Source organism: Microcebus murinus, chromosome 2 (assembly GCF_040939455.1).
Source record: "Microcebus murinus isolate Inina chromosome 2, M.murinus_Inina_mat1.0, whole genome shotgun sequence".
Taxonomy (NCBI): domain Eukaryota; kingdom Metazoa; phylum Chordata; class Mammalia; order Primates; family Cheirogaleidae; genus Microcebus; species Microcebus murinus.
The window spans coordinates 18,865,796-18,891,995 of NC_134105.1; the positions used below are offsets into that span (position 1 = coordinate 18,865,796).

The 26,200-nt window shown below is 58.4% G+C and overlaps 1 protein-coding gene across 9 annotated transcripts in view; it reads right to left on the bottom strand.

Annotated features, from left to right (window-relative positions):
* AHDC1 (AT-hook DNA binding motif containing 1) overlaps positions 1 to 26,200 on the bottom strand; it is a 64,813-nt gene that overhangs the window by 10,171 nt on the left and 28,442 nt on the right. For 2 of the 9 annotated variants that reach the window (XM_012750720.3, XM_012750726.3), the window contains 5 exons: positions 11,428 to 11,599; positions 11,039 to 11,254; positions 5,699 to 5,810; positions 5,530 to 5,567; positions 207 to 5,129 (listed from right to left, as the gene is read on the bottom strand). In XM_012750720.3, the coding sequence (XP_012606174.1) occupies positions 250 to 5,055 (4,806 nt within the window). In that variant the 5' untranslated portion in view covers positions 5,056 to 5,129; positions 5,530 to 5,567; positions 5,699 to 5,810; positions 11,039 to 11,254; positions 11,428 to 11,599 and the 3' untranslated portion in view covers positions 207 to 249. Of the gene's footprint in view, positions 1 to 206; positions 5,130 to 5,529; positions 5,568 to 5,689; positions 8,946 to 11,038; positions 11,600 to 26,200 lie in introns of those variants that run through there. The other 7 variants (XM_075995565.1, XM_075995570.1, XM_020280605.2 and 4 more) reach the window with 6 other exon arrangements.

The following is a 26,200-nucleotide window of genomic DNA, read 5'->3' on the forward strand; positions in this document are numbered from 1 at the left end:
GGACTCCCTGAATGTCCAAGCATCCCATCTCCCCCCACCCCAAGACTGTCCACAACACCTAATCCTGAATCCCTGTCCTCCATCTTATCCTTAAATCCTGCACACGCCTCTGGCTCCTCTCTGTACCTCTTCCCCTTGCCTAAGCTCTAATGTCCTCATCCCCCAACCCAGGCCTCTGTTCCCTGCGCCCACACCCCCAGACTCACCCAGGAACAAAACCTCGCGGTCCAGTCGGCACTTCAGTTGGCACTACAGGGAGGTGACGGTGAATGTGTCCTCAGGGTGAGGTTCCGCCATGGGCCCCAGGAAGCCGCTCTTGGGGCCCCCACCCAGGCCGGGATGTGCCTGTGGCATAAAGCCTGGATACCTGTAGGCGGTGTCCTGCAGGGGCAGCAGCGAGTCCCTCGGCACAGGGGACAGGGTCAAGTCACTAAGGAGTGGGCAGCCATAGCCAGCAGCAGCTGCAGCAGGGCCACGGGGTGGGCCAGGTGGCCGGGCCATCTCCAGTGGCTCCTTGTCAGCCTTGGGCGTGGCCGGTGGGCTAGCCAGGTGGGGGGCACTGAGGCATGCAGCCTCCGTCCTGCCCAGGAAGTCAGCCAGCAGCCCGGTCCCCACCTTGCCTTCGTAGGGCGGGCTGCGGGCAGCTGAGCCTGGTGGGTACCAATAAGCTGTGCCCTTGCAGCTGGGGGAGTCGTAGTGGGGCTGGCCCAGAGGCAGGTCCCGGCAGCTCAGGTGGGCCTGGGCTGCAGCTGCATGGCCCAGGCTGGCTCCCTGGAGCCCGTGCTTGAGGGGCTCGCAGGCAGCCAGCTTCGTGGGCGGCGGCCGCAGTTCTTCCTTGAAGCCCAGGGTGGGCGAGCAGGTGGGTGAGTATGCCTTCTGCAGGCCAGCGTCAAACACCGTGGGCGGGTGGGCCAGCGGTGGGAAATGCTTGCTGTCGAGCTCGGGAGCACCCAGGCTGGGCGAGTCGCAGTGGAAGCCTTGGCCGAAGGTGCCGTCAGAAGGCGTGGACGGGTTCATGGAATAGGGTCCCATGAAGTCACAGGGGTCTCGCTCTCCCACGCCAAAGGCCCTCGACTGTGAGGGCAATGGTGACATGCTACTGTCCCCACTGTAGTAGTCCAGGCCAAGGTCTGGGCTGTCCTGGAACAGCGGGTTGACCGGCTGTGGCTTGGGGATGAACTTGGCTTTGGCTGCCGCACCACCTCGCTCCTTCTTTGCTGAGCAGGCCCCACCACCCCGTCCACCCCGTGGCTGCCGGGGCCCGGTGCTCCGTTTGGATGGGTAACCTGAGGCAGCGGCTGAGGCAGATGTCGGAAAGCCCAGATGGGAGGCCTCGAACAGGTCCACCTTCTTCCGCCGTCCACGGCCCGGCTTGGAGCTGCTCTGGAAGAGCACACTCTGGTTCCAGTTGTAGCCGGGGGCGGATGATGCCTCATTCCAGTCCATCATCAGTTTCTCCAGGCTCGACAGACTCGACTGGCCCTCGCTGCTTGAGGCCTCGCTGTTGGCACGCCGGAACCCGCCACCACCAACCGGCTGATTGAACTGGGTGCTGTCAGAGGACGACTCGGAGAACGTCTCGGACACGGCCGTCTGCTGCTTCACCTTCTGTGGTGTGTAGTTGGAGATGTCCAGGATCACGTTGGGCTCGCTGACGTGGCAGTCGAAATTGGGATTGTAGAGCTGACTAAAGGCCTCTGAGGCCCAGTCCAGGCCTCCATAGCCCTGCCGGAAAGGCCACTGAGAAGCCCCCGCAAACTGCCGACAGTTCTCAGGCGAGGGCTGGAAGGAGGAGGAGGAGGAGGAGGCGGCAGAGGCTGCGGAGGTGGCAGAGGCTGTGGTGCCCTTGGGCACCATGTAGCCACCGGGCGAGACAGTGCTGGCCCGGCTGTCACAGCGCAGGGGTGTGGGGGCTGAACCAGAGAAGGGGGCCCCCTCAGAACTGTTGAAGAAGGAGGCCTTGCTTGGTGGCAGGCAGGGGGCCCCAGTAGGCGGTGGGGCGTAGCCAGCACTGTGGGCACTGCTGGGTGAGGCGGGGAGGCTGCTGCCACTGCCATAGGCGAAGCTGCAGTCCTTGCTGTTAGCACAGTCCTGGCCAGTAAAGGGCTTAGCTGGGGCGAACACGCTTTGTCCAGCCCCGTAACCGCCATACTGGGGAGGGTAGGCGTTGGCGGGCGGGTGAGTTGTAGGTGAGCGGGCCACGGCTGAAGGCGGGGGAGCCAGCTTTGGGAAGGTCTCAGCCGCCCGGCAGTCTGAAGTGGCTGGAGTTATCCCATAGCTTGCTGCCCGTCCTGCTGGGAAGGTCTGGCGAGCGGGCAGGACGGGCTGGAAGGAGGGGTCTGCCCCGGCCCCACTGCTCCCCACTGCCACTGGGCTGGCCTTGGCTCCTCGGCTGGGAAAGGTGGCCAGGGCCCGCTGGGCAGGCAGGGCACTGGTGGGAGGCCCCGCATAGGTGCCTGATGCCTTCCGGGACTCTGGGCGAGAGGCTGAGAGGGCAAAGTCCAAGAGGTCGGAGGAATCATCCGAATCAAGCAGCGAGCGAAAGTAGCCAGTGAAGAGGTTCTGGCGTTCCTGGCTGAGCTCGGTCTGGCCTGAGGCCGTGCCTGTGCCGTAGTAGCTGCCCCGGCCTGAGGCTCCGCTCTCCAGCCCGGCGGAGGCAAAGGCCCGGGCCTCAGTCCCCTGGAACCCACAGTTTCGGCCAGCTTGCCCGCCTGGGTGCCCATGGTGAGGGGCCCAGCCGCCACCCTTGTCCCCAGCCCACTCGGTGCCCACCTCCCCAAAGCCTGGGCCACTGGGCACCTGCTCTGGGAACAGAGTCCCATTCTTCCGGGACCGTCTCTTGCGCTTGGGCTTCCCAGTCACAGCGTCCACCTCACCCCGGCCCCGTTTGCGTGGGTGCCCCAACTCAGTGAGGCCAGGAGTCCCAATCCCAGCAGCTGCCACTGCCACCACCTTCTTTTTCTTGCCGATGCCCTCAAAGAAGTCACTGAAGGAGCATCGGGCAGCCTTGGCTGCATGGCCCCCACCCCGGCCACCAAAACCGCCTGCTTTGCCCCCACGCCGCCGGAAGCCCTGCACACGGTGCAGGAAGTGGGAGATGCTCTGGGTGTCGGGGGCCTGGTGCACTGACTCGGGCTCGCTGGGTGTCCAGCAGCGGGGTGGCGAGCACCGTCCAGCACACTGGCTCTGGCGGTTCAGGAAGGCCAGCTTGGCGAGGACGTCTGAGTACTCGGCCTTGCTGTCATTGGCGTCCGCTGCATAGGACGGCTGGGGAGATGCCAGCTTCTGCTTCCGCCGCCGTCGTTTCTTCACCTCTGGCATGGCCATGGTGGCTGCTGCCACAGTGGCCACCTCAGCTGCCACCACGGCTGGTTCCTTGGGCTTGCCAGGACCCAGGAGCAGGTTCTTGGGAGGGCGGCCACGCTTACGCTTGAGAATAATGGGCATCTCACCAGGCGGGAAGACCACCACCACGTTCCGCCCATTGTTCTTCATCTTCAGCAGTGGGGTGGGCTCTGCCGACACGCGCAGGCCCAGCTCCTTGCCCTCCACGCTCAGGCTGCTGCTCAAGGACGACACTTTGTACGTGGTCTTGTTCCGCCGCCCCAGCGACACAGGGATCTTCGCCATCTTCACCACCATGCGCCTCACGCCCCGGCACTTTCCTTTGCGGGTAGGGACCACTGGGGTCTGGGAAGATTCTGGCCCCAGCTCTGGGACTGGGCCTGGGCCTGGCAGGGCAGGAGGAGGTGGAGGAGGCGGTGGTGGGGGCTCGGCCAGGGCGGCCACCAGCCCTGTGGGCATAGGCAGGGGCAGCAGGCGGCCCTCAGGTCCGGCGTCTGCCTTGCGCCCTCGTCCAGCTTTCCGCCGGCGACACAGGATCTTTGGCCTATCAGTGCGCCGCAAGGCGTACTTGGGGTGACCCTCGGGCCCAGGGGGGCCGTGAGGTGAGCACAAGTCCAGGCGCAAGGGCTCGGCCAGTGGGCAGTGCCCCAGGGGCTGCTGGGGCTCTAGACGGCGACCCGGGACGTCAAGCAACTTGGGTAGGGGGTCGAGAGCCTGGGGGTCAAGCAGCTGCGACTCCAGGGAGTCAGGCAGGGAATCCAGGCCCTGGAGGGCCAGGCCAGGCAGCCCCAGAGGATCAGCAAGAGGCTGCAGGGGTGGCAGCTCCAAAGCTTCCCCGAGCGGCTCTAGTGCCTGTGGGTCCAGGAAGCGGGGCTGAGAGTCCAGGAGCTGAGGCTCCGGCTCAGGTGATGGTGGCTCGAGGGCCTGGGCCTCTAGCAGCTGGGCCTCAGGGCAAGTAAGGGAGGCCAGCTCACTGAGGATGTCGGCATCAGCGAGTTCTGAGTAGTCAGGGCCATCTGGTTCAGGCTCTGGGGGCAGACCAGTGGCCGCAGCTGTGGCTCCAGGACTATGGCCTTGGCCAGGCTGGGGACTGTCCCTAGGCTCAGGCTCAGGCTCGTAGAGGGGATGGCTAGGCCGCTCTGACTTGGCATGGGGGGTGGCCCGCTCCTCAGGGCTGCGGATGCTGTTGGCCAGGCTGGGTGAAGAGAAGAAGCTGTACTGCAGGTCGCCGGGCGGTGGGGCGGGCGGGCGGCTAAGCCGGAGCCCGCCACAGTCCAGGTGCACACCGCTGTGCTGCAGGTCCTGGGAGAGCCGCGTCAGGTCCTTCATGATGTCAATCAGCTGCACCACTGGACGCAGGTTCACCCGCCCGTTGTCCCAGTGGCGTCGGGAGCTGCTGCCGTCTCCGGCCGGTGTAGGGCAGCGGGCCTGTGAGACAGGGCGGGCTGCCCGTGGGGGCAGCGGGTCGTCCCCCTTGGCAAGGACTGGTGGGCGCCGGGTGCTGGGATCCCGGCGTGGGGGCGGACGTGGGTTCTCGGAGAAGGTGTGGGTGGAGAAGGCCTTGTCGGGTGGGCTGGCCGGGGGCCTGGTAGGAAGCAAGGGCCGGGGGGTGGGGGGGCCGCCGGGGTAGTACTTGGGCTCCCGGAGGTAGTCAGGAGAGCTGCACACGGCACTGGAAGTCACCACCAGGCCCTGGGGCTTCACACGCATCCTGACCTTGTCCTCCGCGGGCCACCGGGCGGGGCCGGGGCTGACATGAGGGTGCGAGAAGCCGGGACCAGGACCTGCCGGGTGGGACAGGCAGGAGCTTCCTCACTGAACGCCCAAGTCCTCACCAGCTCCCACACCCTCAACAAGCTCCTGGACCCCCACGGTCTCCTCCCCTGTACCAACTCCAGCCCCTTCCAAGCCCAATGCCTTTGCTGACTCCCGGCCTTTCCCGAACCACCAAATGCACAATAACCCCTCGCAGGACGCTGCACTTACTGACAGCCCACCCCCTTCTAGAACCTGGCTATGTGCTCATGGAGAACAGGTCCCCTGCCTTTGAGAGGAAACGCATCCTCAGGCAAGGTGACCACTCCAGATCAGATTAAGGAGAGGGCCAGGAAGTCCCATCAAGGGCATGGCCTCCCTCCTTCTTGCCCCCACACCCGGGGCTCCAGGAGAACCTCGGCCACTCACCCTCGGCTCTGCCGCCTGGGCTGTCACACTGGAAATCTCTGTGGGCAACAAGATAGGTAACAGATCTGAATTCCCCAAATGGTCTGGTGGCCGCAGCTCAAGCCCTGCTCACCAGCCCAGCCTCCTCTGGGTACCACCCCAGCCCCTCCAGTGCACATACCCGGCTGACCTGGGAGGGAGAGGGCCCCCGTGCCTGGGGGCTCTGCCAGTTGCTGGCTGTCAGCTGCGGTTGCTGCGGAGCAACTTCGGCCTGAGCCCAGGCCTCGGGGCGTGGACAGCGCCTGGAAAGGACCATCGCAGCTCAGGTTTAGTGAGCACCTACTGCGCGCCAGGCACTGGGCGGGAAGCTGTCCAGGCATCCTTTCACTTAATTCTTCATACCGATCCTGTGAGGTAGGGGCTATTAATAACCCCATTTTGCAGATGAAGAAATGGAGGTGCAGAGATAAAGTAATATCATTCATTCACGCACTCATTATTTATGGAGTGCCTACTTTGCACAGGACTGGATAGATAGACATTGGTCAAATCTTTCTAAATGGTATAATTATTAGTGGGATAAAAGCTGCAAAGGAAAAGTAAAAGAGGGTCTAAGGTCAGAGGTTTAACAGTCATACTGGGGAGGCAACAAAAATAAAAAGTCCATACACTGGGGACACATTCTCTGTTGCCAAACACTGAGACAAGCACTTTACATGGATTATCTCATCTAATCCCCCCTAACCTGAGACCAATAAGATTATTCTCCCCATTTCTACAGACACCATCCACTAGAAGGTGGTAAGCACCTCGAGGGCAAGGGTATCTGTCCCATTCACCACTGTATGTGTCTCCCAACACCCAGAACTGCAGAGGGCACACAACAGTGTTTCAAAAAATATTTGTTGGCCGGGCGCAGTGGCTCACGCCTGTAATCCTAGCACTCTGGGAGGCCGAGGCGGGCGGATTGCTCGAGGTTGGGAGTTCGAAACCATCCTGAGCGAGACCCCGTCTCTACTAAAAATAGAAAGAAATTAATTGACCAACTAAAAATATATATACAAAAAAAAATTAGCCGGGCATGGTGGCACATGCCTGTAGTCCCAGCTACTTGGGAGGCTGAGGCAGGAGGATCGCTTGAGCCCAGGAGTTTGAGGTTGCTGTGAGCTAGGCTGACGCCACGGCACTCACTCTAGCCTGGGCAACAAAAGTGAGACTCTGTCTCATAAAAAAAAAAAAAAAAAAAAAAAAAAAAAAAAAATATTTGTTGAATGAAGCCTCAACCTGCCTTTTCCCATGAGGCTCTTTTTTCTTCTTCAGACCCAAGAAGGATACTGAAGGAGGGAGAGACAAGAATGTGGAAAGAGACACTGGCTGGGCACAGTCGCTCACACCTGCAATCCTAGCACTTTGGGAGGCTGAGCGGGGAGGACTGCTTGAGGCCAGGAGTTGAGACTAGCTTGGACACCATAGCGAGACCCCATCTCTACAAAAATAAAAAAATCAGCTGGATGTGGTATTGCATACTTGTAGTCCCAGCTACTTGGGAGGCTGAGGCAGAAGGATTGCTTGAGCCCAGGAGTTTGAGGCTGCAATGAGCTATGATCACACCACTGCTCTCAAGCTACATACTCTTAGAGCCCTATTTCACCTTCATGGTATGTATCACAACTGTAATCAATTACTTGTGTGACTGGCTGTTTAGTGCATCTTTCCCAAGAGTATGGGCTCTTCAGGGGCGGGGATCACGTCTGCCTTGTTTACTGCTGTATCTTCTGACCCCAAGGCTTGGGCTGTGGATGCTACGTAAATATTTACCAAATGACTCCCTGAGCTGGTCAGGGTAGAGCTGGGATTTACAGCCAGGCATGTCTGATTCCCAGAGGAGCCTGGGGACTCAGGGTCATGGCTGATCCCCAGGAGCTGGGATCTCAGGGAACAGGGAGCTGAATGGGCCCCAACCACTGTGAGGGTCTTGAAGGCTGACCCCGGTCACTGCCTAGTGTTTGGCCCTGACCTAGTGGTCAATCCCAGAGCCCACCCCCAAGGACACGTGCAGACTCTCACTGGCTGCCATACAGCCCAGTGTTGTCACCCCACAGGAAGACTGCAGAGGACAGAATAGAGTGGAAAGGGACACTCCTCTGCTCCCCTTTCGTGGGCAGCAATTTGCAATCTATAAAGCACTTTCACATACATGACCCATTGAATCTTCACTGCAACCTGGGAGGCACTGTTTACTATGTCCCTGTTAGAGAGAAAACAGGCTCAGAGTGGTTGTGTAACTTGCCTGAAGTCACATAGCTGTTAAGTGGCAGGATTCCTAATTCTGCCCTAAATCCAAAGCTGCCTTCCACTCCTAGCTCCTGCAACTTTCTTTCAGCTACTTCTGAAAATGCTCCTTCTAGAACTGTGGTCTAATTTAAGGCTGGGAGGAACCTTAAAATTATCTAACCCATTGGCTTCCAAACCCTGGGCCTGGGGGAGCTGTGTAACATTCCAGATACCCAGGCCCTAGTCCAGGGGATTCTGACTCATAGATTTGGAGGGACATCTGGGAATCTGTATTTTTAATCAGCTACCCCAGTGGGTACACTTTCTAGTGCCATCTCATGCTCCTCCCATTTTAGAGATGAGGAAACTGAGACCTGAAGACAGAAAGAAACTTTGTCCGAGGCCACAAAATGGCACAGGAAGGGCCCTGTTTTTGCTCATCCAGGTGGAACGTTCTCTGTCCACTGCCCCTCCCCTCTCTGCTGGTCCCACCTGTAGGCTCACTCAGGGCCCTGATCTCTCCCATGCCTGGCTGTGGACCTGGCCCCTCCCAGGTCAAGTCTCTACTCCAAGAACTTGGAGCGCGGCTGATCTTGCTGGGAGGCAAGGAGAGCAGACTCCAGACTCTCCAAGGCCCATTCCCAAGAGTATGGCTGGCCATGGCTCCTGATGCCGTCTCTGAAAGGCTTACCAGAAGCCACCATCCCTCCCTCACCAAGGGCCAGGCTTGCCAAGCCTTCCCTGCTCTTGAGACCTCCCACTTGGGGCCTGAGGGTGTGATCTTGGCAGAAGAGAAAAACCTCCTCTCCAGCGGTGGCTTCTGTTTCACCCACCCGTGAAGACCTTTGGGCATGTCCTCCCGCCAGGCCTCCTGACTCTGTCCACTGCTGTCTCTGCAGCCTCTAGCATCTGAGGGAAACAGCTGGCTCCCTCCCCACCACGCCCGGCAGCCATTCTCCTGGCCCCCTCCCAGGGGTACCACCTAGCCCCGGTCTGTGAACAAAGTTAAAAGGGTCCTTCTGTCTGCCTGTCTGCTTCTGGGTCAGTGTGTCTGAGCTCACCCATGGGGACACGAGCTGGCTGGGAGGGGGCCAGGGCCCCAACCTGCTGTGCACAGTGCTGGGAAGAGCCAGCCCACATCCTTGAGTCCCCAGCCCCACCCTCCTCGCTGTGGCTGTGACCACCCCACCCCTTCCCCAGTCCTCTCTCCCTCCCCCACCCACAGCCTCCCCAGGGGAGCCAGGCTGCCAGCCCCAGCTCTCACTTCCGGCCCCATGACCCTCTCTCTAGCCTGAGCACTCCTCCCCCCATTTCCCTCCCAGGCCGGCTTGAAGGCCCAGGGATATCCTCAAATGGAAAACACTGCATCAAAGGGGCTGTTACTGGTGCTCTGAGACCTTCCCCATTGCCTCCCTTCTCCTCCTGGGGCCTTATCTCCTAGGATCTGCCCCCTCAGGGACTAGTCATTGCCCCCCCCAATCTCCTTCCTTCCAGCCCACTCTGCTGTACCTACCTGCAGATCTTCTTCCAATCTGATTTCCAGCCCCCAATCACAACAAAAATAACAATGACGGAAATAATAATGGCAATTGTCACTCATTTGGCATTTAAATGGAGGCACAGAGAGGTTAAGTTATGCCCTTAAGGACAAACAGTCATATCATTCAATTCAGCTGGTCTGCATTTAGGTTTGTTGGGTTCCTTTATACCAAACTGCTTCACTGACCAGAGATTCAGTCCCCTCCCTTACAGCCTCCTCCAACTGTCCTAATCCCAACCATTAGTTCTAATTTTTGACTTCTAATCTATCCTCCTCTCATCTTCTAGCCACCACCTCCCACTGGCCATCCAGATGCACTACTCTCCCTCGCCACTAGGTGTCCCCTTGGAGCCACTGATGCCCCCAAGGGGAGCTGGCCCTGCCCCACCCCCTTCCCCCCAGGGCCAGGGGGGCCCCCCCACAGCACAGCACAGCACACCCCACCCACCCCACCCTACCCCCAGCTACACAGAGCTCCTTTGTGCAGCCCTCGCCCACCCCCTTCCTGCCCAGAGCAGGGCACCTGGCAAGCAGGTCTGCCCCAGAACCGCCCCCTGCCAGCCCCCTGCCCTGGGTGCCAGGTGTGCGGGCGCCACCGCCAGCTCTGGCTGGACCCGAGGGTCACCCTGCCGGCGGCCCTCCCTTCCTCCCTCTGAGGTCACCCAGGGACTGTGCTTCCCGCCCTGCTCCGCCCCCATCCCCTCCTGCCCTTGGCCCTTCCAGACTCCTGTCCTTGTCTTTCCTTCTGTCTCCCCGAGGACTCCCCTCCTCCAGCCCCACCAGGCCCTCCCCCCAGCCTCACACCCCCGCCTACCTCCTTCCCCTGAGAGCTCCTTGTTCCGCCCCCCCTCCCCGCCCCAGGTCTGAAGAACTCCTCCTCCTGGAAAGTTGCTGCTGGAAAGGAAGTGACTTCAGCGATTTGGCCACAAGGCTGGGCACTGCTGAGCCCAGCTCAGCTCAAGGCTCGCCCAGCCCACCTCCAAAGCACAAATGGAGCCATGTGCACACACCACCCCCACTGTGCACCCAGAACCCTGAACACACACTCCTCCAGTGTACATGCAGATCCCTGTGCACACACCATACCTCCTCAGTGTATTCAGAGCCTGTCTTTACACACATCTTTGTACACTAGCACCCTGCACACATACCACACAGTGTGACACAACCCCCCAGTATTCCCACACCTGCCCAGTACACACCCTGAATCTTTCACACTCACTACTCCAATGTACCACATACAAGGCCTCGAACACCCTCCAGCCCACTTACATAACTGTTGTATAGACAACCCTGTGCACCTAGGACAGAGTCCTACCACACACCTGCTTGCACACAAGCCTGAGTGCCCGTGCATTTACAGTTGGCTACACACAGCCTTGCATCCTCCCACAGCTGTACCTCACTGCCCTTACAATCCCAGGAGGCCCCACCCCCAGACCTCAGGCCCCAGGAATGCTCCTTTGGAAGCTGGGTGGGGTCCCCAAGCAGGCCAGGCTCTAGGGAGCTTCCTGGAGCCCGAGGCTTCATGTGTCAGTTCAGGGAGTTGCCTTTGCAGGGCAGGGCAGCCTCACCTGGCTGTGCAGCTCCTGAGCCTGGGTGGGCTAACCTGGGCCAGGAGAAGGGAGGCAGGTCCTGCCACTGCCACTGCCCCCCTCCCTGTCCTGTGAGGGCACCCTAGCATAGCTGGCTACCCAGGCCCTCCCAGCACCTCACCTTGGCCTCCCAGCTCTCTGCTTCGTCAGACTCCAGTAGAGAGGTATCCTGGGGGAGCAGCAGCTGCACACATCAGGCACTCTGGTTTCCACCTCTGCCCTGAGTCTTGGTCACTGTCACAACCCCTTTCTCCTCCCAGGTCATCAAGGCGCGGGGAAGAGTCCTCAGGCTAGGAGGCAGGACTCACTGTATATCCATGAGCCTCAGTTCCCCTTTCTGGATAACGGGGAGTTTGAGTAAGCTGGGTTAACATCTTTGGATTCTATAAAGGACTTCTTTTTGGCCTAAGCTGGGAGGGGATTGCTGCTGGGACTGAGAGGCAAATTCCCCCGATCCCCACTTCCTGGGGGTGGCCCAGACCCAGGCCTGGCTGCCCTGCACACTGTTACCTGAGCAGGCCGTGCAGACAGGCCCGGCTCAGCAAGAAAGGCCTGTCTTCACCAGCGTCTCCAGGGTGGTCTCTGCGGCAGCCGGAGCGTCGCCCCGCACCCAGGGCCCTTTGCTCAGCTGGGTGGGCTCTGGGGTCCAGGCCGATGGGTAGACAATCAGGCAAGCGCCCATCTGTGGAAGCAAACACAGTAACCCAGGCATAAGCACCGACACAAGGTGAGCCAGCCAGAGGGCAGGGTGCAGAGGGACACTGAGCCAGGAGGCTGTCCTAGATGGGGTCCAATTGAGCTCCAACTTCATCCCATCGGGGAGTTGTGAGCCTGTCTCTTGAAACTTCAGGCTCTACTGGGAAGCAATGTTTTTGTTCATCTAGGTACACATGTGCATACACATGTACATACACATGTACACATGCACATATGCTATGGTGGAAGGAACCTGGCCTTTGGGAGTCAGAGTCCTTGGCTTAATACTCACTAACTGTGTGACCTTGGGCAAGTCAGGTAACTAATCTGGTTCTTAGTTTTCTCATCTATAAAATGGGAAGAATATGATCTCGTGCATGGGAGGCGCACTCTGGGGAAGCTATCGTGCTAAGAGCTTATTTGTGATGCAGGTGTGAGAGTTGCTGTTAGGAGCGGAGTGACGGTGGATGCAGATTTCCACGAGGATGATATACGCAGTGATATACCTGTCTCCAGCAGCACTGGTTGTCTCTTTGTTTTCTTTAATACCCATGGCCCTCCTCACCACTTCCCTGCTTCCTGCCCACGTGTCTGCTTCCCTGAGATCTGCGCTGGAGCCCAGAGGGGGTCTGGGAATCAGGCCTCATGGACTGCTCAGAGGTTCTGGTTGCCTGGGAATTTGCATGTGTGCGACAGAGATTCTGCCTCTGTAAATGCATGCCTGAATGTTTGGCTATCTGGGTAAATACACCTGTATGTGGGTTCCTGGATCTGTGTAGCCTATTTGTATGCCTCTCTGTATGTCTGTGTGGGTATATACATAAAGAGTGTACACATGTGGGGTCATATGTTTGCTGGGTTGAGGCTGGTGTGGTCAGCAGGGCGTGTGCACGTAGGATGCCAGGCTGAGTGTGTGCTGGTGTCAGTGTCTTCGGTTATATGTGTGGGTATGTACGCTATTCTTATTTCTTTCTCTCCAGCTTTGTGTGTGTGTCTAGCTGAGCCTGTGAGGACACAGAGGGGTGAGTGTATGTGCCTGTGTGTGACAAGGTGGGCCCAGCAGTCAGGATGTGCGTGTGCCTGGGAGTGCACACGGTCCGCCTGGCTCTCTGTATCTCGCCGTGTTGGGAGCCAAACCGGCTCCTGCCTGTCTCAGAGCTCTCTGGATGTGTGTTTGGCAGGGCGTGGGGGCGTGCGGCTGATCCTCTGCTGTCCCTGCAGGTTTCCAATCTCGAGGCCTGTGACTGCAGGCACTGGTGTCACTGTGGATCAGTGTCGCTTCCCTCCTACCTCTGCCTTTCTCTGAATTTTCAGGGTCATGGTGTGGCGGCGTGACTGGTCACGGTGTCCCTGTGGGTCTGTTTCACCACAGGCCAGTATGTGCTTGTCCACCAGTCCATGAATGTGTGGATTTGTATGACCTCGTCATTGTGTGTCTGTACATCATTGTGTGTCTCTGTGTATGTCAGTGGGTCCTTGTGCTATGTCATTGTATATATGTGCCAGTAAAGCTGTGTGTCAGTGTCAACATGTGTGAGCAGGTCTGTGTGCCACGGGTCTGTCAGCACAATGGCACCTCAGTGTTTGTGTGGTACCTTTGTGTAACTTGTCAGTGTGTGAGTGTGCGTGTGCATGCGAGAGACCCTTTGTGAGACAGTGTGTGTCTGTGTCACTGTGTTTGTATGTGCCTGCTTCCCTCCTCACTCCCTCCCTCTCTCTCTCTCCCTCTCTCTCTCTCTGTAGGAGCCAGACAACTCCCCAAGCCTGGATTAGGGACAATTTATCCACAGGCAGAGAAGGAGAATTCCAACCTGCCAGAGCCTCCCTCCTCTGATCCGTCCCCCCTTTCCCTGTGGTTGGGTGGGCACAGAAACACAGCCCAGCAGCTCCCAAGCCCTTGGGGAGCCCCCACCTCTACAGCTCCCCAGAGGCCCAGGAGGAAAGAAAAGATGGAAACCTGGGTGGCCCCAAGGCCCTCAGTGGGGGTGGACTGGCTGCCTCCATCCAGGCCCCCACAGCTCAGCTCATCTTGGCCCTGTTCTCCTACATATGGTGGTGGCAGTGGGGAGTCTGCATGGGGTCTGCCTGGCCCTGGGGGCTGGGGGACCTAAGGAACAAAGCTGTCCCCAGCCCCTCCACAACCTGATACTCCCTAGCTGATAAATGCCATTCCCCCCAAATGTAAGTGTCTGGGGAACTTGCAATTGTGCCCACACAGGCTGGGGGGGCAATGCTGGGAGGCAGAGGACAGCGTGGTGGGGGGAATGTGGTGAGGGGGAAGCAGGGGCTGGGCTGGGACCAAGGCTCCCTTCACGGTGCTCCAGGCGCAAGGCAGAATCACATGTTTCCCATTAGCTGCTCTGGCCTCCTTGTTCAGGGGGTGTTGGCTGGGGGAGATTTGTTCTGGTTGCAGACACCAGCCGAGACCACACAAGACAGAGAGAGAGAGAGAGAGAGAGAGAGAGAGAGAGAGAGAGATTGCCAGAAGGAGAGAAGAAAAGACAGAAGAGAGAGAAAAAGATACACAGGGAGACAGAGACACACAGAGGGAGAGAAACAGAGAGATGAGGGACAGAGACAGAAACTGAGAGAGAAAGGCAGCACACAGAGGCAGTGAGGAGAGGAAGGCAGGGAGGGGTTGAGACCCTGTCAGAGGCTGAAGAGAGGGTGTCGGGTGGCCCCAAGTGAGCCAGAGGCCAGGAGGGACTGAGGAGAGCCAAAGGGCAGAGGGGCTCCAGAGACAAGAGCCCCACAGAGAGGCAGGGAGAGGATCAGGGACCGGATGTTTCCCTGGGAGCCTGAGAAAGGGATGGCAGAACGGGGTGGGCCGGCGTGGGCAGCAGACAGGCCGGAGCTGGCGGCGCGGGCAGGGGGAATGACGCCCGGGCTGGCCGGGCAGAGGCGGCCAGGCGCCCAGCCTCCCGCCTCCTGACCCTCGAGCCTCGGAGAGATAACAGGCCCGAATAGTGCTGACTTGCGGTTCAGAAATCCAATATCCTCCTCGGCGCACTAATCGACTACCTGAGCTCCCGGCCCGCGCCGAGCTGCCCCGATTAATCCTGCGGCTCCACAGCCTTAATTAGTTTAACAGTTTCAGGGGCAGAAGAGGCAGGGAATAGGGTCCCCAGGCTCTTGGGGACACAGCCCCTCCTTGTGCAAACCCTGCCTGGCGCCCCATCTATGCAGTCTCAAATCAGCTCTGACCCCAGAGGCCCATTTCCTCACCATCTGAAAAACACTGAGTCCTCCCCTCTCGGGGAAGGGTCCTAAGGGGTGGCACTTGGGTCAGAAGCTAGGTTATGTGGGACTTACACCCCCAGCCCACACTTGTCCCCAGGCTCGGGGCCTCGGCGTTTCCTCTGGGGCTCTGTGGTCTGCATGCGGAGGCCCTGCCAACTGCCAGCCCCATATCACCGGGCAACATGTCGTCTCTTTAGGGTGAGAGACGAGCTCCCAAGTTACTGACAACTTCCCAACAGCATGAGATAATCACACATGTCACTCCCCACAACAGCATGAGACGGGCACATGGTGACATCTCTCACACACACAACAGCCACAGAGACAAGGCTTGTGAGTCGGTGACAACCCTCCTAACAGAATGAGCTAAGTACGTAACCTGTCGCTTCCCCCAAAATGTGAGATGGGCACATTTGACACCCCTAGATAGTATGGGATAGGTACCCAGGTTGTCACCCCTCACAAGAGTACAACTAACACACAACCAGGGAACCCCCCCACAAAAACAGGATGTGGATGCACAGAGAACTTGTCACACACACATAAACGTAAGACAAGCCTCATCTTCCAGGTGTGAGGAAGGCACAGACCCCTTCACCTACCACACAGTATCGAGGCAGGGACACGACCTTGCCCCTTCCCTGGGAATCCCCCCTCCAGACAGCAGGATGGGTCCGTGACATGTCACCTCCCTGACTGTGTCACCTCCCTGACTGCCTCGGACAGGTGATAGCCCACCTCCCCCCTCCCCCCTGTTGCCAGTCTGGATGGTGCTGTCCTCTGCCTGCACAGGCGTCACAGCTCACAGGGCATGAATGTCACCCTAGCACTGCCAGAGCTGGGCACAGCCACACGTTGCCCCAGTGACAAACACCACTGGCCCCAGGAGAAGGTGGAGGCACACAGGGCTCTGGGTGTGACCTTGGTCCCTGGACACCAGAAGGGGAGGTGCTGTGGCTTCCCGCCTGGGCAACCCAGTGGCTGGGTGCTAGGGAAGAGCAGCTCTGGGGAAGCTGCCTGGGCACACGAACTACCTGGAAATGCCACCTCCCCCAGCCCCTACCCCACCCCACTTCTAGTGCAATGTCTTGTGTATCTAGGGAGGGGGCAGAATGAGCTGTGGAGGGAGGGCTGTCTTGAGGCCCAAGGAGACTGCTTAGAGATGTACGGGGAGCAGGGAGCTAGGGGCTGCTGTCACCATGAACTCACTGAGGGGGGCCAATGGCTTGAGACTCCCACTGCCACGGGAGCCCCTCTTCCTTACAAAGGCCCCCTCTCCAAACTTCAGGCCACAGAGCTAGGGACAAGGAGGCCAAAGTCCAGGGGAATGACTCACCCAGGGAACAGGCCTAGCCTGCTGGCCATGGTGGTGAGGGAGGCCTGGAGCCAAGAGGCCCGGGTTCAAGTCTGCACTCCTCAGGGGCCAGGCTGGGTGACTGTGGAGCAGCAGCTCAGCCTCCTTGGCTTTGGGGAGGGCAGAAGGGGCGGGAGCCAGGCAAGCGCCAGGGTCTGAGGGCAGCTGAAGCTGGAGAGCAGCGAGCAGGGCGCTGCAGGCTGTGGGAAGAACAGAGAGGCTCGAACTCTGCTGCTCCCTCACGAGGACCCTCATCTTTCCATACTTCAGTTTCCTCATCTGTACAGTAGGACACCAGCACCAGACTCACAAGGCAATGTGGCATATAAGTGGGCAGGTGCTTAAGAAATGGGAAGCTTCTTATTGAAGAGGGAGACAGTCTGAGAGAGGGCAGGAGACTTGCCCAAGCCATGGAGCAAGTTAGTGTCAGCTGAACTCGGCCACCACCTCCTGGCTTCCCACCTGGAGCTCTTTCTTTAAGACTGATAGGAGATCCCGAGTGTGCGTGTGTGTACATGTGTGCATGCAGGGGGAGGGAGGAGGGATGTTGGGGTGTTGTTGGATACAGTGCTGCCCTACCACGCACTGAAGACCGAGGGATCTGACAAGAGCCTCCTATACCCCCCCTTCATCCTGAACCCCACTTGGCCCACCTTCAAATCTTGGACAAGAGAGGCAGCTCTAAGGGAGGGAGGCAGCCCACACTATGACAGGCACCAGCACCTGGTGCTTGGAAGGACTAGAGGATCTAGGATGTCAGCGTTCAGGGTCCCCTCATTGTGTAGGAGCCCAGAGAGGGACAGGCCTAGCCTGAGGTCACACAGCATGACAGCAGCAGAGCCCAGAGCCCTGGTCAGGGACAGCCTCAGAGCATAGTCCCTCTAGCCCCTGGGGGTGCTGGAGCTGGGGGGCCCTGGGGGACTGAGCAAAACGTGGCGACAGATGGCCTGCCGAGGCAGCGGCGATCTGGGCGGCTGGCAGGCATGCTCGCTCCCGCGCAGGGAAGCGGCTAATTTTAGCTGAGGCCTCGATGCCAGCTTTGTTCCCCCCACCCACCCGCCGAGGGGGCCCAGCATGCCTTGCGTGCAACCCGCCTCCCCAGGCACCCCTACTCCCCCGCCTGGCCCCATGGTAAGTAGTGCCCAGACCCCAGGGTCCTGGAACTGTCTGTCTGACCAGGCCTCGCCACACCCAGAGGCAAGGCCTGGGCCCTGGAGGCTCGGCTCCTCCACCCCAGGGCCTGTTTGTCCATGACTCCAAGCTCATTCCTTGAAGAGGGGTGAGGGAGGAAGGACAGAGGCCACTGCCCAGACTGGGAGGAAGGGCCCGACAGCAGGGGCTGCCAGTCTTGGGGGAAGGCGGGGCACTGTCCTCCACCCAACACTTAAGGAGACAGGACCCTGATTCTATCCATGCCCTGAGACAGACAGATTCTTCTGTGTGGAGTCCCCCTGGTGTTGGTGAGCATGGGGGCTGGAGTCACTCTAGCCTTTCCTTGTTCTGCATAACTTTGACTTTGCTCCAGGAACTCAAGGTACTTTGTACCTTGTATCACTGGGGGAAACTGAGGCATAGTTGAGACCGCCATCATTATAGCAGGTAGGGGACAAATTCCAGTTATCAGTGAGGCCTAGATATGATCTTCTTTGAATCTTTATAGCTAGGGAGCTTCTTGGGCCAGCTTTGCCCCTGAGACTACTGTCTGTCCCAGCCAGCTGGTGGAATGGACTAGATGGATGGAACTCATCTTTGGAAGGCCTGAAATGGGAGGCCCAGCACTCTTGTTTCCTGGTGTCCCACGCTCTGCAGGCTCTTTTTCCTTAGACCTCTGCCTCTTTCCAGGTTCAACTACACGTGCCCAGTGGGGCTTCCAGGACATCTGGCTCCTCCTAGAAAATGGGCTCCTTTGGAGTGACTCTGGAGGCCCCTCAGATCCCTAACCAGTGGCTGTGAGGGAAGAGATCACATAGGAAATAGAGGAAGGAGACCTGGAAGGCCTAGCCCTGAAAGAAATCTATGTATTTAGACGGAGAGAGTCAGAGGGAAGAAGAGAGTGAAGGAGAAATCAAGGCAGAAAATCAGATCCAGGGAGAGAGGGAGAGAGAGATAGAGAGAGGGAGAGAGGGGGAGAAGGGGAGAGAGAGGGGAGAGAGGGAGGACAGAGGGGCAAGAGAAACATGGCAGAATGAGGCTTAAGGAGAAAGAGATAAGGAGGGAAGGGGTGAGAGGGAGAGAGGGTCAGGATGCTAGAGGAAGAAAAACAACAAGAAAGAGACTCAGGTAGAGAGAGATAGAGAAGGAAGAAGAAAAAGACAAAGAGAGAGACAAGCAGGATGATGCAGAGACAAAGACAGACACACACACACACACACACACACGATGGTTAAGGAGCCCGAGGAGCCTGTCACAGACAGGCCGAGGCACAGAAAACCAGCAACCCTGGGAGTCAGAGACAGACAGAGGGATTGACACACCCAGAGACCAACAGAGACAGTCTGAGAGTGAGACACACTAGAAGGGGCGGGAAGAAGGGGGAGACACTGAGTGATAGAGTGTGGGGGGAACAGCAGGAGTAGGCAGAGGCGAGGAGGCGTGAGGGGAGGGGGAGGAGGGGGGGCTGGCGGAGGAGGAGGAGGAGAAGGACCATGAAGAGGAAGACGAAGAGGATGGGAGATGTCCTCGCCAGATCTGGGGGGGACAGAGGACAGAAATGGAATGTGGGTCTGGGCATGAGGCTCACAGATGCATCGGCTCCGGTTTCAGCTGGGGCAGTTGGCTGCTAGGGTTGGGGGAGGAAGGAGCAGAGCTGGTGAGGGAGGGGGGCCTGTTGCCATGGTGGCGGGCACGGCAGGGGCACAGTCTGCTGGCACTTGAAGCTCTGGGCATGGTAGGGGGCTGACTGAGGAGGAAAAGGGGGGTAATGAAGAAACCTCCCCGTTACCCTCGGGGCTCCACCAGAAAGAAAGTTTCCAGAGGGCAGATGGGAGATGTTGGAAGTGGAACAGGGCTCTGGGCCCTGCTCAACGCCATGGAGGCTGCCAAGGGGGCACCATTCTCCAGGTCACCTGTGGGCATCCCATGTTCCCACTTGTACCTCAGGCTGGCCCCTGGGGACCCTCCTTCTCTGTCCCCTCCAGTCTAGCTGAAGATCTTGCATGCTGCTACTGCTGCTGCTGCTTGCAGGGGAGCAGCAAGATTGTGAATTCAGGATCTGTAATCCTAACACAGAGCCCAGGCCTACCGGGCTCCAGTTGCCAAGGCGACGGTGGGTCAGAGGGCAGCGCGGGGCGCCCGCTCCTCCAAGTCAGAATCCCAATTGTTAAAGCCCAAGAATAAACAGCTGAAGCGGCCGTGGGGGGGCCAGGAGGGGGGCTGAGGTCTGCATCGGCTCAGTGTGGTGTTGTCAAGCGAGATGTCACTAATTGTCTGAAGGAACAGGCTGAGGCAGCTCTTAACTGCTTCCGTGCCACTGGAGACACCTTGGCTGCCTGGCCCCATCCCTGGGGCCTCCCAGCATTCCACTGGGCCAGCTTGTTGATGGGGGGGAGTGCTGGCCCAGCATAATCCCTGCCTCTCTTGCACTGAACCCCACATACTTTGGCTCCCAACATTCCTCTGTACCCAACTTGGAACCTCTCACCTGCAAGCTAAATCCTTATGTATGTCCCCAGCACCAGTAAGCCCCCAATCACTGGGCCCACAATACTCCCTTGTAGCTCAGAACTGCCCCTTCCACCTGCAAAGCCCTCCTGGCTCCCCCAACATCCTCTTCCCAGAAGTCAGGCGTCCTGGTGCATATGTGTGGATTGCAGAGGAATCTAGGCCTGGGGTTCTTCTGATCTGAGGGTTGGGTAGGGCAGAGGCCCTCCTTTGGGGAAAGGGAAGGCCTAAAGCTACTCTCTGCAACCCTTTGCTCTTAGTCACAAACACCGCCAAACACCTCAAGGGAGCATCTAGCTTTGATTGGTCTGCCTACTTGCTGTGTGACTTTAGACAAGATACTTTCCCTCCACCCCAACTCTTCCTCTACCATCCATCCTAAACATTCCGTGGTGCCTATTCTGAGCCAGGTAGTGTCTGTAATCCCCAGCCAGAGGAACTCCCAATCCAGGGGGTGAGAGGGGCTAGATAATACAAGGTAGAAGCCAGCAGAAATGCATCATGTGAGATATTCCATGAAAAACACGGAGCAGCGGCTGGTACACAGTAGGCTGTTCAGTGGACAGCAGTGGTGTTAACTAGTAGTACCGTTATTACAGAGGGCCACTAAAAGGATGCAGGTAATCAGAAAAAAACATGGCAGGGGGGCGGTTCTGGGAAATCTTCCTGCAGAAAGTGGCACTTGGCAAGACTTGGACAGGTGGGCACGAAGGCAGAGCACTCCAGGGGAGAGGAGGCCGGTGAGGCGCTTCAAGGGGGAGCTGAGCAGTGTGGTCTCGGGGTAGCGTGCTCGGCCTCTCCCCGAGCAGGAAGGGCGAGGCCTTCAACGGTCTCCCCGCCCCAAGGGCCGGCCCTGCCTCCTCCTCCACTCCCGCCGACTCCACCCACGGCGCGGCCAGAACACCGGGAGCGGTGCCTGCGAGGGGCGGGCGGCCAGCGGGCAGGGCTTGCGGAGATTGGTGGCACCTGGAGTGTAGGCGGGGGTGGGGGGTGGGGGGGTCGGGGGCGGGGCCTCAGGTACGCCCCCTGCCCCAGACCCTTGCCCCAGCTCTCAGCACCTGGCCCGGGAGGGGGCGCTCAGCCGGCTGCGCCGCGCCTCTCAGGTGGGGGCCAGGGCGCTGTCCGTGGGCGGGGAGCTGGGCGCGGAAACAGGGGATCCCCCAGAGAGGGCCCAGCCCAGCCCCGGGCTGGACGCGTACAAAAGGCGACTTGTTCTTTCTCGGGATGCCTGCGCCTTCTCAAACATACCTACAGCCACACTCCAGGGACAGCTACACCCACAGCCGCACAAAGCCTGCCAGGGTGGGGAGTAGGGGGCTGGCGACGGCCCTAGAGGTCGTCGGCTGTACCACCCCTTGCCACATACTCAACACCATTCACCTCGTCCCATCCCACCCCAAATAACCTGAACATCCTCAGAGACTCATGCACAGCCCTAGGGACACTGACAGCAGTCACATTCTCAAAACTACCTCCTCCCTCTTACCGTCTATAGCTTACCAACTCGGGTTCTGGAGTCAGACTGACAGCTGCAATCCCGGCTCCACACTGTGTGTGACCTTGGCATCCAAAATGCTAATTAAGATTACTTTTTACTGAGCACTTATTCTGTGTCAGTCCTCATAATTACCCTACATGGTGAGTACTATTGGTCCTATTTTGTAGATGGGGAAACTGAGGCTTAGGTTATATAGCCTGCCTAAGACAGAGGCAAGGATTTGAACCTCCATGTTCTCCAATGTCATCTTGGCCTCCCATTAGACGACCCTACACCCTAGCACCCCACCACACACAACCACAGACAGCAACTACATCTCAGAGTCGAAGTGTAATTCTCCACCCCAAACACATCTCAATGTCACAGTTTAGTACCAGGCAGTTTTTCTCACTACTCAGACTGTGTGTGTGTGTCTGGGGGGCATCTCCTACCTCAAGCTTCCTGTCCCTGATGCTGGCTGTCAGAGTCATTATAAATGGGGCACAGAGTGAGAGCAGGGCCACAACAGGCTACCTCTAACCTTTCCAGCAGGCTCACCTCCACCTCCCCTGACCCCAGGATGACAAAGCACTGCCATACTGGTTGGGGCACCTGGCCTGCCGCTCTCCCTGACCCTGTGGGTCTGGACTCTCCCCTAGCTCCCAACCCCTACTGAGAACAAGTTGAAACAAACTCCTTCCTGGGGATGTCAAAGCACCTTTCCTGGGGGAGGCGGCACTGTGATCCCCTGAGCCTGGCTAGGGAGAAGGATCGGGTTACTCTTTCCCCAGCTGTGCTTGGACTCCTTGGGGCTGACCTTTCACCTCATCCAGGCCAGGACCCAAAGGGGGCCAGAGTCCAGCCTTCACCTCCTGTTAACCCTCTGCATTCCTCATCTTTCCATTCCTGGGCCCCCAGTGGGTCTCAGGAAGCCCAGCCGGGCATGCCAACCTTTCCCTACCCTCCCATCCTGGGGTCCGGTTTCCCAGAGAGCTCTACAGAATGCTCCTCCCTGCCCCCTGCCCAAGCTGCCCTGCCGGGATCAGATACCTCCGCCCAAGCAGCTGAAAATGACCTGGGCTATTTTCGCTCTGGGATCACGTTGCAACTCCCCCTTGATCAGGCAGCTTCCCATACCCCCTCCGACCCATCGCCCCCCACCCTTCATCGCCCCCCACCCTTCATCGCCCAACCAGGGCCATTAACAGGACAGAAGGCTTTTAGAAACCACTGGCCTAAGCCCCTCAAATGGGGAGACTGAGGCCATGAGGAGCCAGGCACAGGGCTGGGCAGAGAACCAGGTTGCCTGGGGCCCTGCCCAGGTCTTTTTCTACTGTCTAGCACAGCCTGCTCTGTACCCTAGATCTCAAAGCCTCTGACCCAGCCAGAAACCCAGCCAACCTCCCCCAAGCTCCAGAAACTCACACTGGAGGCTACCCACAAGTCCCTGTGCTGCCCTGCATGTCAGGAACCTTTGCCACACTCTTCTCTTTGTTTAGAATTGGGACCAGGTCTGTACCTGTGTCACAGACCACTGGAAGGTTTTAGGGGCTGCAAACTGGGAGGAAAGATGGGAAAGCTGAGGCCTAGAGGACTGGGAGGGAGATTCAGGCTTTATATTGCTTAATACTTCCATATTCCCAGCAGCCCCTTCCCCCAGCTTCTTGGTCACCCCCCCCTTCCATTCCTACAAACCCAGCCCCCTCCAGGCCCCTACCCCTCTACCCCTCTGCCTCAAGCCCCAGCCCTCCTGGGCAGGAATGTGACTGGTCAGGTCTGAGCTGACCACATGAGTGGCCATAAGGTGACAGACCCCCATCCTCCCATCCCCCCAGCCTGGGGGAGCTCACATACCAAGGCAATGGGTGGGGGAGCTGCTTTAACCCTTTGCAGCCTGGCCTTCAGGGAGAAAAGGAGGGGTATCCTACTTCCTATGGTCAATCTCATATGAGGGCTGCCAGGTGGGTGGGGGGGTGGTATAAGCAGAATCTACTTCAGCAAGGGGGCAGAATGGGGGTAACTGCCCAGCTAGGCCCCATTAAGAAAACTGTTCTTTACCACCCTATATGTTTAATTTCATCTCCCATGACATTTGGAAAATCAGTCATGAGCTGGCACTGAGGGCAAAGAAGGAAAAGAGGCATCATGAACCCCAACCTCAGGAGCCCCTAGTCTGCCGGGAGAAACATAACCCTGCCCTGGGGAGTCTGATGGGGGAGACCAGGCACAGAGGCTAGGACAAAGAGCTGAGAGCAGAGAAGAGCAGAGAAGAGCGTGGAGCTGCAGCAGAAGTGGGAGGAAGCCAGGGCAGCAGAACAAGCCAGGTGGGGTCAGACCGGGCAGGCTTCCCGGAGGCCCCTCGGCCCACACCCCTCCCCCCAGGCTCTGGAATCTCGGGGGTCAGGGCTGAGGGACAGCCCCACCCCCTGCTCCCCTCAGGCTCAGGAATTCCACCAGCCAAGGGGGGGTGGCTGCTTCGGCCTCAGTCCAAGTTGGCTCCCACTGGACCGGGAACTGCAGCTCCTCCTCGGACCCCCACCCCCACCGCAGCCCCGGGGCTGGCCCCCAGCCCCCTTCCCTTACCCCTCCCTAGTTGGCACGGTGTGTGCCAGGCGCTGGCAGAAAACAAACCCGCTGGGGTGGGTTTGCAGGGAGCGGGGTAACCTTGACACAGTTGCGGCAGTCGCTAATGGCAGACACACACTCCGCCTGTTCTGGGGGGACTGTTGCCGTTGCTAGGAAACCAGCAGCCGCGTGAATGGAAATGGGTCAGTAAACCTGGGGAGAGATAGTGTGACACTCGAACCACTGCAGCTGCTCCAGCCCACACCGAAATCCCTCCTCTTCAATATTTATCACTCCCGCCTGGGCCCTCAGCTCCTGCCAGACCCTGCACCAGCCTGGCCCTCAGCCCCCCATCCAGGCTCAACAGGGGTGGGGGGGAACAGAGAGGAGGGTTGCTTATCCATTGGGGGGGGGCCCAGGCGGGATGGAACTGGTTCTGGAGGAGATTGAACAGGAAACAGAGTCTAATCCCGTGGTGGGGAAGGGGTTAAAAGGTCAATTCACGCCTGTTCCTGACTTAGGCACCGTGGTAAAATTACTTTTAGAGTGAGCAGGCTTGCGGCTGCCTGCCTGCCTACCTGGGCTGCCTGCCTGCCTACCTGCGGAGGGACTGATTAGGATAAGAAGACTTCCCTCCCTGAGTCCTCCTGGGGCCTCCCTCTACATAAGGGATGAAGGAGGAAGAGGCATCCAAAACATGGCCAGGATCAACTCACAGCCTGAAAACACCAGTTGATGGTTCCAGTACAATCCAACAGCAGCCCAAATGGCCAGGAACTGCCTATTGCCTTATACCATCCTGTAAAGCTACACACATCCCAGACAGCCAGACACCTACTTTTCAGAAAACCTTGACAACACCCCTACACAGATACCCCCACAATAGAACATGACGACTGCAATTCAGAACAGTGCCCGACACCCATAACAAGCAGACAAACCTAGGCACAGGCAAAACCGCGCTGTGTCAGACTGTGCTGACTCTTCTACCACTTCCCCAGAAGGCTGGAGCTTCCCCAGCAGCCTGCCCGGACGCAAAGCCTGGTTCTGTGGTTCATGTATGTTTTTCGTCCCTCCCACTGCCAGTCTTGCATACAGCCCAATACACTGCCCCTGTGATCACTTTTCTGGAGACACCATCCCACAAGCTAGCTGCCTTGTGCACCGTAGCCCGGTTCCCTGGAGGCTGACTGGTCACTGACACACACATTCGCTTCCCCTAGAAGCATGCAGTCTCACAGCCCCGCCTGACACAAGCTCTTGTTCTTATGCACAGGCCTCTCTACAGACAACAGGCACCCTGGGACTCAGCAGTGCCACTCACTAGGGTGATATGCCCCCTCCACCCACCACAATCTCCGCCAGTATCCCTGAAGGGTGTGTCTTGGAAGGGAGGCACTCCAATCTTCTGGAGGAGGGGAGGATACCTTGACAGGAATCTCCCAGCTGACTTGGTTCTCTGTGTGCTCCTATCTCCTAGGATACATCAGTCAACACAGGCTCGGAGCCTGTCAGAGCTAGAAGGTGCCTTAGGGAGGCACTAATCCAGCCTCCTCTGCCATGCAGAAGGAAACCAAGGCCCAGAAAGGGAAAGCAGCCCACCTAAAGTCACACAGCCCAACTGCTGTTTTCAGCCTCTTTTAGTCACTGGGAGCCCTTGATGGGTTGGAGAGAAACTGGAGGGGTGAGGTACGAGTAAGCCACGAGTAAGCAATGGAGGGCTTTCATGAGGCAGAGGGAGGTGGGACTGGACTAGTTGGGAGGGGAAGTCTGTAGTCCCAGAAGGGAGTTTATGACAACTGCCCAGCAGTGCATTCAGAGACACAAGCACCTGGCAGCCCTGGAATCTGGGCCACATAAATTTGGTCAAATCCAGATTTAGCCAAAAAGATCTGGTGGACATTCATCCATTCCCCACTTCCTATCCCAGATCCCCACAGAGCTATCTCCCCAAACCAAAGGGGAGGAAAGTTTAACCTGTTCCCTATACGTGGCCTTGAATGAGAGTTCCCTCTAAGGTCTAGGGCATCCCTGCCTTTTATTTAAATAGACCTCTGCCAAGCACATGCATGAGTAAAGAGGTGTTCTGCTAGGTAGTTTTTATTTCAATTCCATTTTGCAGAAGAGCAAACGGAGGCTCACGGAGGTAGGGTAATTTGCTCAAGCTCACACAGAAAACAAATAGAGCCTTGAGCTCCTTGAGCCCTGGCTCCAGTACACCAGGGTCTTTCCCAGTGGACAAGGCAGGCCAATCAAACAGGAAACAAGGAGCACTGGAGTTGGGGGAGGCT